General features: G+C 42.4%; 1 protein-coding gene across 9 annotated transcripts in view; it reads left to right on the forward strand.

Moving 5' to 3' along the window:
• adgrb3 (adhesion G protein-coupled receptor B3) overlaps positions 1–12,875 on the forward strand; it is a 990,062-nt gene that overhangs the window by 311,052 nt on the left and 666,135 nt on the right. For 6 of the 9 annotated variants that reach the window (XM_078541844.1, XM_078541846.1, XM_078541847.1 and 3 more), the window contains 2 exons: positions 3,624–3,734; positions 8,900–9,061. In XM_078541844.1, the coding sequence (XP_078397970.1) occupies positions 3,624–3,734; positions 8,900–9,061 (273 nt within the window). The remainder of the gene's footprint in view (positions 1–3,623; positions 3,735–8,899; positions 9,062–12,875) is intronic. The other 3 variants (XM_078541845.1, XM_078541851.1, XM_078541850.1) reach the window with 3 other exon arrangements.

Genomic DNA, 12,875 nt, shown 5'->3' on the forward strand with positions numbered 1-12,875 from the left:
CCTGTTGACCCTGCAAAGTCATCCTTACTAATTGGGGCTTGTACCAAAATTGGGAGAGCTGTCTCACAGGCTAGACAAGAAGCAGACTGACATAGTCATACTCACCGAATCATACCTTACAGACAATGGCCAGGATTTTTCTGGCCCCGACACCAGCAGGCATCGTTGCGGGCAGGACTGGAAAATTTGGAAAGCCATTGACTTTTTTTGGCCCTCCAAATTTTGCTGTCCCGCCTGCGACAATGTCTGCCAGTGGCATGGCCAGAAAATCCTGCCCAATGTCCCAACACCACCATCACTATCTCTGGATATGTCCTGTCCCACCAGAAAGACATATCCAGCAGAGGTGGCGGCACAGTGGCACACAGCTGGGAGGGAGTTGCCCTGGGATTCCTCAACATCGACTCTGGACTCCATAAAGTCTCATAGCATCAGGTCAAACATGGGCAAGGAAACCTCCTGCTGATTATCCCATACCACCGCACCACCCACCTGCGCATCCCCCACCCACCCCAACCCACCTCAGCTGATGAATCAGCACTCCTCCATGTTGAACACCAATTGCAGGAAGCACTGAAGTTGGCAAAGCACAGAATGTACTCTTGGTCCATCACCAAGAGTGGCTCGGTAGCACTGCTACTGATTGAGCTGGCCAAGTACTAAAGGACTGGGCCTGTGACAGGTGGTGAGGAAGCCTACTTGACCTCATCATCACCAATCTCCTGTCGCAGATGCATCTGTCTATGACAGTATCGGTAGGAGTGACAGCCGCACAGTCTTTGTGGAGGCGAAGTCCCGCCTTCACATTGAGGATACTCTCCAGCATATTGTATGCAAAATGGGTAGATTTCAAACAGATCTAGCAACTCAAAACCAAGCATCCATGAGGCACTGTGGGCCATCAGCAGCAGCAGAATTGCGTACAACCATAATCTGTAACCTCATGGCCCAGCATATCCCTCACTCTACCATTACCATCAAGCTGGGGGATTAATCTTGGATCAGTGGGGAATGCAGGAGGGCATGCCAGGAGCAGCACCAAGAATGCCTTAAATGAGGTATCAACCTGGTGAAGCTACAACACATGACCACATGCATGCCAAACAGCAGAAGCAGCATTCAATTGACAGAGCTAAGCAATCTCACAACCAACAGATCAGATCAAAGCTCTGCAGTCCTGCCACATCCAATTGTGAATGGTGATGGCACCACCAGGGTCACTCAGCTCCTGACCTCATTACACTCTTGGTCCAAATATAGTCAGAAGAGATGCAGTGAGAGTAACTGCTCTTGACATCACGGCAGCATTTGACCGAGTGTGGCATCAAGAAGCCCGAGCAGAACTAGATGGGAATCAGGGGGAAAACTCTCCGCTGGTTGGAGTCAACCTGTCCACCGTCTACAAGGCACAAGTCAGGAGTGTGATGGAATACTCCCCACTTGCCTGGATGAGTGCAGCTCCCACAACACTCAAGAAGCTAGACAACGTCAAGGACAAAGCAGGCCGCTTAAATGACACTGCACCCACCACCTTCAACATTCACTTCCTCCACCACCGACACCTAGTGGTAGCAGTGTATACCATCTACAAGATTCAGTGCAGCTGCTTAACCAGCCTTCTTCAACAGCACCTTCCAAACTCACGACCTCTACCACCCAAAGAACATGAGCAGCAGATGCATGGGTACACCACGACTTGCAAGTTCCCCTCCAAGTCACTCACTATCCTGACTTGGAAATATATCGCTGTTCCTGCACTTTCGCTGGGTCAGGATCCTGGAACTCCCTTCCTAACAGCACTGTGGGTGTATCTACACCACATGGACTGCAGTGGTTCAAGAAGGCAGCTTACCACCATCTTCTCAAGGGCAATTAGGGATGGCCATTAAATGCTGGCCTAGCCAATGACACCCACATCCTGTGAAAGAATAAAAAAATCAGGCCATTTGAGGTGTATACAAATTTTGCTGCCCAGCTCATTTTCAGTTGGGCAAACTACAAACCATAACACCCCTCTGCACCCAAAAATCAGGGCAAATTAATTTCCAGTCCATAGTTTCCAATGCTCAGTAATATAAAGAAAAAATTGTTGGAGGGAATGGCAGAAAGATATTTAGGTTAAGCATCTTTGTCAGAATGGCTGTAATAAGTGCCTGTACCTGAAGTGTTATAGCTGTCTTCACTCTCAACACACACTGTTTGTCATCAACCTTCCCCAGTTTTATTAGTTCAGATTTTGTCAGTATATTCCTGTTATCTACTACTGCTCAAGAGCAAGCTGAGAGGATGTTTTCTGTCTGTTCCAAAATCCCCTGCTTCCGATAGAATTCCCAGAATACGTTTAACAATGTGAAATATCCCTTCCTGCACTCAACAAGGAAAGATAGGGAATGTTATCTTTCCTTTGCTCAGTTTCTGGCAACAAATGCTGTTCCCCCAAATGATTTAATTATCTTTCAAACTGTATGTTTACACGGGAAGGATCCTACACATGGGTTTACTGCTTTTATGTTTTTGTAAAACTAACATCTGCCTACGCTATTTGGACAGAATTAGACACATTCACGATGCACCTTTAGAGAGGGTGCTTGATAAATCATGGCAGCTGTGGACTAAAATTTATTTTAAATCAAATGTATTTAATGGATGCATTTAATGGGAAGCTCGATAAGCACACAAAGGAGGAAGGAATAGAGGGATATGCTGATAGTATGAAGACGGGGAGGAGGAGGCTCGTGTAGAGTATAAACACCAGCATGGACCAGTTGTGTCAAAGAGCCTGTTTATAAAACACAGAAAATGCTGTGCGTTTGATGTAAAAGTCCCTTAAAATTTAAAGCAATGTAAGCACATTTCTTGTGTGTGCATCTGCATTATGCACTATTGAATTCTCCTCTTTTAAACAAATTTCAGCTTCAAATTTTACAGGGGTCTATGCCAGCAACTGGGTCTGTAGCATATCGACAACCAATTGTTCGCCACGCCAGATTTTAGTTTGCAATGACTTGGAAAACATTGCCAAGATTTTTAATTTCAAACCAAGTAAAAGCAACAGTGAGACTAGGAAAGCAGTCTTCCAACAGATTTTGAGCCGTTGTTCTGTGAGCTTTGGTGGAAAAACGATCAGGCACAGTGAGAAATCAGCTATCAATTCGCTGCAATCCTGTTTCACGTGGCTGGCGGAGACCACTTTAACCCCTCACATCTGCTTTGCATTGACTGAAACAATTTACTCCCCCAAGCTCCGACCAGGAGCATTCGAATAACTTTCTCAGTTTTTTTTTTCACTGTTTTAATTCTACAAGAGCTGAATGGTCTACTCCTGTGCCTGAGTTCTTAATGCAGACTATGCGTACAGAAACTTGCCAACCCCTTCACAAAGGAGTGGCTATCGTTCTCTCACCGTGCAGCACACGAGAGGAACTCCCCAGCCCAGCCCACGCCACTCATCAGCAATAATAGAACGTGCATTTGTAATTTTTACTACACTGATTAACAAAAGATTCTGTACCTGTTTTGTTCGTACTTTGTCATTAAGGTCAGTAAGAATGAATAAGATACAAATGTAAATGTGTGTAATTGTGCAATAGTAGAGCTTTCATAAACCTCTATTCTGTCCTTAGAATATGGATTGATGGGAGATCACACAATAAAAAGTCAGCGACCTCGATCAGTTCATGAGAGAAAGGTCCCTCAGGAACAAGCTGATGCTGGTAAAATTATGCCACATACTGGTAATTAATTCAATAGTTCTATTCCTGTCTTCATTTTATCAATATAACAAACCCACTGCATGCTTTCATAGAGTTTTTTTTTATTTTAATGGTGCAGGTGACGTTTCTTGTACATTAACCATTTTCTTTAAGACTGGTCACCCGAAAATGTCCAGAAGTACCTTCAAGTCAGTAGCTGTACAATAATTGACAACTGTATTTTAGAAGCACAAATTTAGTATTAATAAAAACACAACACCTTTGCATGTAAGCATTAGATTATTACTTACAGGAGTTTCCACTAGTTTTACAAAAACAATGAACCGGTCTTGGAAAGTGTTTGCTGAGGTTAGATATTCATGTTTATGTGGGTCAAGGTTTGGGGCTCTTGAGTGTCCTGCCCCTAGATACATAGGGGAACCCTTGTCTTTAACCACATGTCATAGACCCTTAAAACATTTGCATTGGTTGCCATTTTAATCTGACCCACCTGTTGGGTAACCGATGGGATCAGGTGCAGCACAGGTTTTATTCTCAGTTGAAGTCAACATTAGCTGGAGTGTAAAACTGATGTTCTACACTATCCCCACCCCGACCCCTGGAGAGTGAGTATAAAATTACTAAAACTACTCCTAGGTTCTCTGCAACCATCCATGTAGTCACTCTGCGTTCACTGTTAGAGTGCTAGAATGTGCATGCCAAATGAGCTTCCATAGAACTCATGTGATGTGAGAGATTGTCCGTGTTAAGATTTCAGGAAAAGATTATGACCTTCTCCAATTCAGATAATTGTGATTAACATAGACGTTGTTCATCAATTAAAAACCTGTACAAGCTGTCATGTTTTCCACCTCCGACGGATACTTAAGTGTGTCTAACCATTCAGAAGCTCATTGTTCAAAGTGCTATTTTTTTTGCCCACTCTCATTGTGTGGTTTGAGGGTGAACCTATCGTCATTCCTTAGCTGATGGAGATGAGCAGATTCCCTGTTGGGATAATAAGAAGGCTTTTCATTTTGCTAATCTTATACTGCACAAAAGGCTTTCTTCAACTTATTTCCTCTTGGTTTATTAATGCAGGATTTGATTTGCATTATTATTTTCAAAAAAGAATTTCATGCGCTCATGTCCATTGAAATAGTCAAGTCTGAATCATTGAAATGTTAAGTGTTTTCAATATTAACATTTAATCGTGTTAATGGCGGACCATATACTTCCCTATCTTTTCACTTAATTTTCAGGCTCCTGGGCATTTGATGCTCAGGGTTCCCCTATAGGTCAAAAGAAGTGATTCTAATGAAATAGATGAACTGCTAGAACTCAAGAGTTAAGAAGAAGAAGGGGGTTAGAAAAGCAAAGAGAGAGGAGGAGAATGATAAAGTTAGCAGACCTCAGTAGAAGATCCATTCCTGCCAATCAGTCGCGGAGTAACGTGCACAAACTGTTCTGAAGAAGCCTTCAGTTCAGATTGCCTTTTCACCCTGTCTAAAAGAGATTGGGCTTCAATGAGTACGAGGTGATAAAGGGGGGAAATAATCAGGATTTTCAAATGTAAATGTGAATTTTTTACCTTTAATTTTGCATGTTTTCTGCATTTAGTGTTTCATTTCCATCACGCCCGGTGCTGCTATAGTTGTTGACAAGTAGATCCAGGGGAAATGGACTGTTTCTAATTCACTGCAAGGCACCATTGTATTGTGTTCACTATCGGTATATAACGTAGTTGGTGTTCATTGTACTTTTTTGTCCACTGAATTAGATCTGTAATACATATAAATGTATTTTATTTAGAAAAAAACTATGCTGCACTCTCTAACCTGCCTTGACCCCAGTTAAATAAACAGCCTCCTCTTTGCTGGTTTTCATTAAAATGGTGCAAAGTCATTGATGTAGATTTATCAGCAGCTTGAGATTGTGACATGAAAATACTTGGGGAGTTAAGGTGTGTTGTGTCTATCTGCATTAAGAATGGTGCTATCTTTTTGCTCTGTTTATTATTGTAACTGAAGTTAAACTCCTTTGGAAACAGTTATTGAAGCTTTAGGCTTAAAAAAATACCATACTGAGGAGAAATTCAGACTGCAGTTCACCATAAGAAAAATCTTTAGAAGTGCTGTCATTTTAATACAATTCAAGCCCTCAACAAAACCAATGACAGAGTTGCAGTTATTGGAACTACCAACCTTCAGTAGACTATATAACAAGAGCAAGGGCTGCATCATTGCTTCTGATTACATTATTGCTTCAGTCTGTTGCCTTACCTAGATATCCTAAGTACCAGAACCAAGTTATTGGACATCAGTGTCTCAAATGCCACACATACTTTGGAAATATTAGGAGCTTCAGTTTCTCTTTTCTAATAATTCCCCCGACTGTTTCAAGATGCATTGTCATTCTGATTAAATCCCTGCGAGCACAGGTATATGTGGGAGAAAGGGGCTTTAGCCCAACTGGGTTACAGCAATAACAGTCCAAGGGCTTTTCTGAAGCAAACATGAAGAACCAAGAACCACTTGAGACAGTTATTTCGATATGGGAGAAAGCACAGGGGAGAGTGCTGTTGTGGCCACTTTTACTGGTTTCAAGCCTGGACATGACTGTTGATGATATTGGGGGATGAACACTTAAATGGACTAACTCATCTGTTAAACCAGGCAAAGAGACGACAAGCAAAAACATTCATATCGCCAACTGCAGTTTCTAGACGTTAATTTTAGTTTTATATAAAAAAGGACTCCTATTTGTTCAATGCTATGATGGATGGGTAGCACACAGCAGTGTCTTGATGCCTGGTTACTCACGTGTCCCCTCATTTTCCCCCTGACCATTAAAGACTTACTGAAATATCTATCAGAAACAATGTTATTGGTTTGCTTCAGCTTTTCGATGAGGCTTCAATAAATAAAGGAATAGCTTTTGTTTATTATTTCAAAAGAAAGCAATTTTTTTCAACAGTGAATTTGCTGTCTTTGGTGAATTACTGTTTTGTTTTAGTCCTTGTCTGTCCTGCTAATTAAACTCCCTTAACGAGGAGTTTCCTGTGGAGTACTAAAAAATATGGAAAAACTGCATATCTGGAATAATAATACACAATGCTGGATACTCAGAGAAGGTCAGGCAGTATCTGGAAAGGGGAGAGGTTAATGTATTGGGTTTGGACCTTTCATCAGAGCTGAAAGTTCAGTACTAGCGAGTGGTTTTTAGCTTTGCTGAAAAGTTCATGCTCAACATGTCATAACCTGTCTCTCACTTTACAGGTGCTAACTCGAATTATAGAATGATTACAGCCATTCGGCCCATAGTATCTGTGCCAGCTCTCTGCAAGAACAATGCACCTGGCGTCACTCCCCTTCCTCCCCACTCCCATAATCTTGCAAATGTTTCCTCTTCAGATAATGATCCAGTTCTCTTTTGAAAGCCACAGTTGAATCTGTCTCCACCACACTCTCAGGCGGCGCATTCCAGATAATCTTTTCTGCACTCTCTCGAAAGCCCTTACATTGTTCCTAAGGTGTGGTCCCAGAACTGGATGCAATACTCCAGTTAAAGCTGAATCAATATTTAATACAAGTTTAACATAAATTCCTTGCTCCTGCACTCTATGCCCCTATTAATAAAGCCCAGAATGCTGTATGCTTTATTAACCCCACTCTCAACCTGTCCTGCCACCTTCAATGATTTATGCACACATACCCCAGGTCCCTCTGCTCCTGCATTCCCTTTAGAATTGTACCCTTTAGTTTATATTGCATCTCTGCGTTCTACCAAAATGAATCACTTCACGTTTCTATGCATTAAAGTTCATCTGCCACTTGTCCACCCATTTTGTCAGCCTGTCTATGTTCTAACGTGTATTCTCAACATTTTCCATTCACCTTTCTAGAGCACAGTGAAACATCCAAGGTCAAACCCCAGCCATATACAATGTTTTTAAGTTTGGGTTGTAACACTCTATGGTGCGCATTGCTTACTGTGACTGGCAGGCGATCTGTGCTCCCTTGCCCATACAATGCAAAAAATTTCACTTCTTTGTTTGAATAACAGCATGGAGGGTGCAAGGAATTTGAAAAAAAGGAGGCATTGAAAATATATACTGTGATCTTCTTTAAAACCCCTCAGTTCCTTCTCTAGTGATCCCAGACATGTTGATTACAGGCTTGTGGGAGAACCAAGCCCTATGTGTTATTGTGCCTTTGGGACTTTGCTTCAGGAATTGCAAAGATAACCTTACAGAAAAGCATAGGACAGCTGATAACCTTGTAATTAATGTGTCAGTGCACTTGAAAACAATTTAGATTTTTATGATTCATAATACATACTTAGGAGGTACATAATGACTAGTCTAACAATTCAGGAACAACTTTCATTGAAGTGTTCATGGGACTCAGCCATTGCCACCAAGAGCCCCTTGGAGATGTCATTATCTCCTGCTAATGCTTGTTTTCTGACCTCTATTAATGCTGTCATGACATTACTTCTCAAATGTAAATGGGATTTCCATTCTAAATGGCATGGGATTCCTGAGTTAATATACACAGTGGCTTATTTTAGCCTGCAATTACATGTTTGCATTCGGGCAAAGCAAAAATGGAAGTGTAATTCTGGAGTCAGGTCCCTGCCTGACTCGGGAACACAGTGATGGTGATTCCCTCCCATCCACACCACTTTGCAAACTCCATCTCCCTCCACCCCCTATACACTCACTCCCAATGCCAGGAAGGCTAGGTTCCACTATTTGAGCTTGACACAGCATGGAGTATAACTTCAATGGCCTGAGGGATGGGATTGAAGAAAGTGATTAACAGTCTAGTGAAGCTGCAGGGCCATTTTATAAGCTGACTAGAGAAGGCATTTTTCAGTTTGGTCCCAAGGTGTTTCAAAATTCCCCTCAGGTACCAAGAAAACGTATTTCCAGCCAGACCCTATCAATCAGGAGGTACTGGTTGCAAATCTCAGACCCCTAACACAGTATATATAGAACTGCCCGTTCAATTATCATTCCAAACTGATTTCAAAGATCACTGGGAATGTTAACAACTGCTCCTTTCAATTCCCTCATGATTATGGTTTCTAGCTGAGACACAAGATTGCAAACCTTGTCTGTCCTGTTTATTCTTGGTACTATTGTGTTATTGTCAATGAAATTGATGCTGTTTAATAATTGGTATGTCACTCTTTATATGCAGGAGACCCTGTTACAGAAGAATGGACCCAGTGGAGTATGTGTTCAGTAACATGTGGTCAAGGGTCGCAGGTGCGAACCAGAGCTTGTGTATCATCTTACGGGATTCTGTGCAGCGTGCCTTTAAGAGAATCAAGGGTTTGCAATAACACTGCCCTCTGTCCAGGTAGTGTTAGCAATGGATGAGTAAAAATATGGATGTTTAATTATATGACTCGATAGACGAGACAACCAAAAATTATTTTCAAATTCGTGCATTTTGCTCCTGTTACCATTTGTTTTTTTTTTATTCAGTGTGATTGAATGTTTAGACATTTTACCTGTTATAAGCTTAAAACAGTGTAGAAGTCAATATTTTTTAAAAATTGGTTTTGCAATGATATGTTTGGATTTGACAAGATACCATGTAACCCACGCTCAGTGTGTGGCTAGGTAAGCTCAATACTTTCAATTAGACCCGTCAACAAATCACACTGTTTAGCCAAAAACATCAGGTAAATGGGAATATTTCTTGTCTTTATGCCGCCAGCAGCTGTGCGGAAGCCTGTTCAGCTTTATTTATATATTTATTTATTTCAGTGCTCTTTACATTCTGATTTCTCTCGCTAGCTGGTTGGTTTACAGCTGCTGCAATGTTTTGGATAGTGATTGCTTGTATATCTTAAAATGATTCATTTCGTTCAAGATCGAGACCATCATTACTGGAGACCAACTTCATCACAATGGAACTCTCAGTGTTGAGGGAGAAAAAAAAGCAAGGAATGGAAAAATATATATTTAATGGCAAAGGACGCAGTGAATTGTCATAGCGTGTTAGCATTTGATTAGGTTTCTCAGTACTAGAATAGAACAGGGAGCTGGTGGAATTAAACCTAATTTACATTCTTTCCAAATGCGGAAAAGGTCTCTTATGTATTTGAAACATTATATTCACCTCACACTAGGGCACTGTAATTTACTCGTCACACAAGTTGGTGTTCAGGGTTGGGTTGTATAACACCCAATTTTGGACAGATGAGTGCCAGGCACCTGCACAGCTATGTGACTATAGGCTCCTGCTGTTTCTGGTAGATTTGGGCAGATGCACAGGATAACAAATTCCATCCTGATATCCTCACACGCACATTGACACCGTGGAAGCCTTGCCTGGCGGAGTGCATTTTTGCTTTGGGTTTATTCTTGGGGTGTGAGTGTTAGTGGAGGGGCCACTATTCATATTGTCCCTCTCCCCTGATGAGGAAGTGGCTGTCTTCTTGAACCACCGCAGTTAATGTGGTGATATTATTCATAGTGGTTTGTGGCAAGCAATTGGGCCGCTCAGCCCCTTTCAGAAGACCAGCTTAGAGTCAGACGCAACAAGAATCATATTGCTTCCAATGTATGCAATCCCATGGGATAAATCTGTTTTCCAGTTGGCAGTCATGTTTGGCTACTGTCAAAGACTAATTCTTTAGTCTTTTTGACTTCTAGCTTTAGATCACTGTTTATTTAATCTATATATGCATAGTTCCAAGGAATCAAGTTGGAGCGAAAAATGTCCATGTCAAATTAAGTCCTTCAAATTGAACTGTCTCGACTCAGTTCCCTGCTATAAGAAAAAGGGAAGTTCATTATTGCTGTTCAATTACTGTTTCAGCCATTCTTGTTGAAAAATAAAGTTGAAAATTGACACTAAGAACAAAGGATAAGCAAATCAAGGTCCTCATTGCAGACGTATGCTGCTGCTGACTGCAGTTGGGTTTTTATTATTTTGGCTAAGAGTCACCCAGCAACAGTCAAGTGTAACACCAGTTTATCCAGTGGATCTGTTGATGAAGGCAGTGCTCAGCTGGGCCATAGGGACAAGAAAGATCCAGGCTTGATTTGCGGCCTGTGTCCAAGTAGCTCTTTCAGCAAGAAGACAAATACAGGCACTGAAGTTGGCCACTCTCTGGGTTGGGGAGGATAAAGGGGCAGTCGTCTGGTGGCAATTGCCCTCCAGTGACCTTTGCTGGAAAAGACAGGAATGTGTACTTATGGCAAGTGGGATCAGGTTCAGGTGTGATACCTTCAGTGTTGAATAGCCCGCTGTTCCCTCACCATTCAGGCTGACATATTATTACCACGCAGTTGAGTGGGGACTTTAAATCAAGAGGGGAGAAAATTTAACAGCGACAGAGCTATACAGTGAAACTGGCTCTGTTATATAGATGCACCTTATGCTTTGTTATTCTTGTTTCTTGATGGTTGCACCATATTTTCCCCTTAAGCAATAATGACTTCTGTTCATGTACAACTTGCTGAGGGCACTCATTGGTAACAACCAAGTCACCTTTTAGACACTTTGTAAGGCACTCTATTGACAAAGACATTTCAGCCAATCCCCAAACTGCACTTTCCAACAAACCTCTGATGAAATTATTTCCATCCAAGAGAAATATTGACACACTGGACCAGTAATCCAGAGGCCCAGACTAATGCTTAGGGGAAATGGGTTGAAATCTCACAATGGCAGCTGGTGGAATTTGCATTCTATTAATAAAATCTGGAATGGAAAACTATTCTCAGCATTAGTGATAACCATGACAACGATCAACGATTGTTGTAAAAACCCATCTGGTTCATTAATGCCCTTCAGAGAAGGAAAATATGCTACCCCTACCTGGTCGTGACTCCAGACCCATAAGTGGTTGACTCTTAACTGCCCTCTGCAATGGCGATTAGGGATGGGCAACAAAATGCTGGCCTTAATTATCAGCAGCATGAAAGAATTTTTTTAAAAAATAGGATTTTGGAAATGTTCAGTGCTGTCTGGCTTGTCAGCCTGGAGGGACTTGAGGGGTAGGATGGAGTCAGTTCTTTTCAGGCTGTGTAGCTATTGCTCAGACTTTGCATGTGAATTATTTCTGTCCCTTCCTCATGAGGTTCTTCTACACAAGCCTTCAAGAACACATCACTAATTTGAAATCCCACTCAGAGATTCTTATTTCCTGATGGAATAGAGAGGTGTATGGGGTTTTTAGGCACATCTGCATCCTGATCTCTCCCTGCTGAGAGTGCTTCGTGCTATTACTTTTGCACTATAGGATTGCCAACTCTCCCTTTTTATGAAATACACACCCAGAATAGAAATAAACTGTTCATGTTTTTATTTATTAAATTCACCAGGTAGAAACGGAATATGCAAAAATCCATCTATTGCTAATTCTTTTACCGTTTTATATCAGGAAAAATTCCTTACTTCGATAATGGAATGCTGTCCTGCACAGCAAATTGAAATGTTAGGTTAATTTTAATTCCATTTTAATGAGTGGAATGTTTCCTAGAGCTCCCTGACTCCTTGCCAGATTCCCCAAATGCTCCCTTGATGGACAAAGCTCCATGCTGATGTTATGAACATGTAACTTCTACCCCAATTACCCGGGAATGACTTTGTGATGTGTCAGAATACAGGCCAGGATTTTTAGGATGGTGGGGTTTCCCTTCCTGCCATCCGAGGAGCTGGCGGAGAACACATCCCCACCAATACTGCCTGCCCTGCAGCCATTTAACACTCTGACAGGCATTAATTGGCCGGAGGCAGTACTTCCGCAACTCACCCACGATGAAGCTCGGCTTCAGAGAGCTGGCAGTCAATCCGGCAGCTCTCTAGTCCCTGCAGCGCCAGAAGCTCCAGTGGACAGGACTGGGGCTGCAAGCGGTCTCCAGAGCCTGAGTCCCGGGACTCCAGGACCAGGTAAGCATTGGGGGTCTCGAGGTGGGGAGGGGAGGTACGGCCTAGGGGAGTGGGCAGAGGACAGTGGTGGTGTTGGTGGAGAGGCCAGGGAGTGTGGGGAGGGAGGACCTGCAGGGGCCAGACCTTCTTGGGGGATGGGGGTGCTCCCGATGTTAAAAGGCGGCTGCTGATGAAGGCGACCCCCTCCCACCCTGCCGAGCTCTGAACATGGTTACTTTTCAGGCTTCCCCCTGTCCCTGAGCTCCTCCCACCAGCCAGAAAATTG

This window comes from Cetorhinus maximus, chromosome 5 (genome assembly GCF_964194155.1).
Source record: "Cetorhinus maximus chromosome 5, sCetMax3.hap1.1, whole genome shotgun sequence".
Taxonomy (NCBI): domain Eukaryota; kingdom Metazoa; phylum Chordata; class Chondrichthyes; order Lamniformes; family Cetorhinidae; genus Cetorhinus; species Cetorhinus maximus.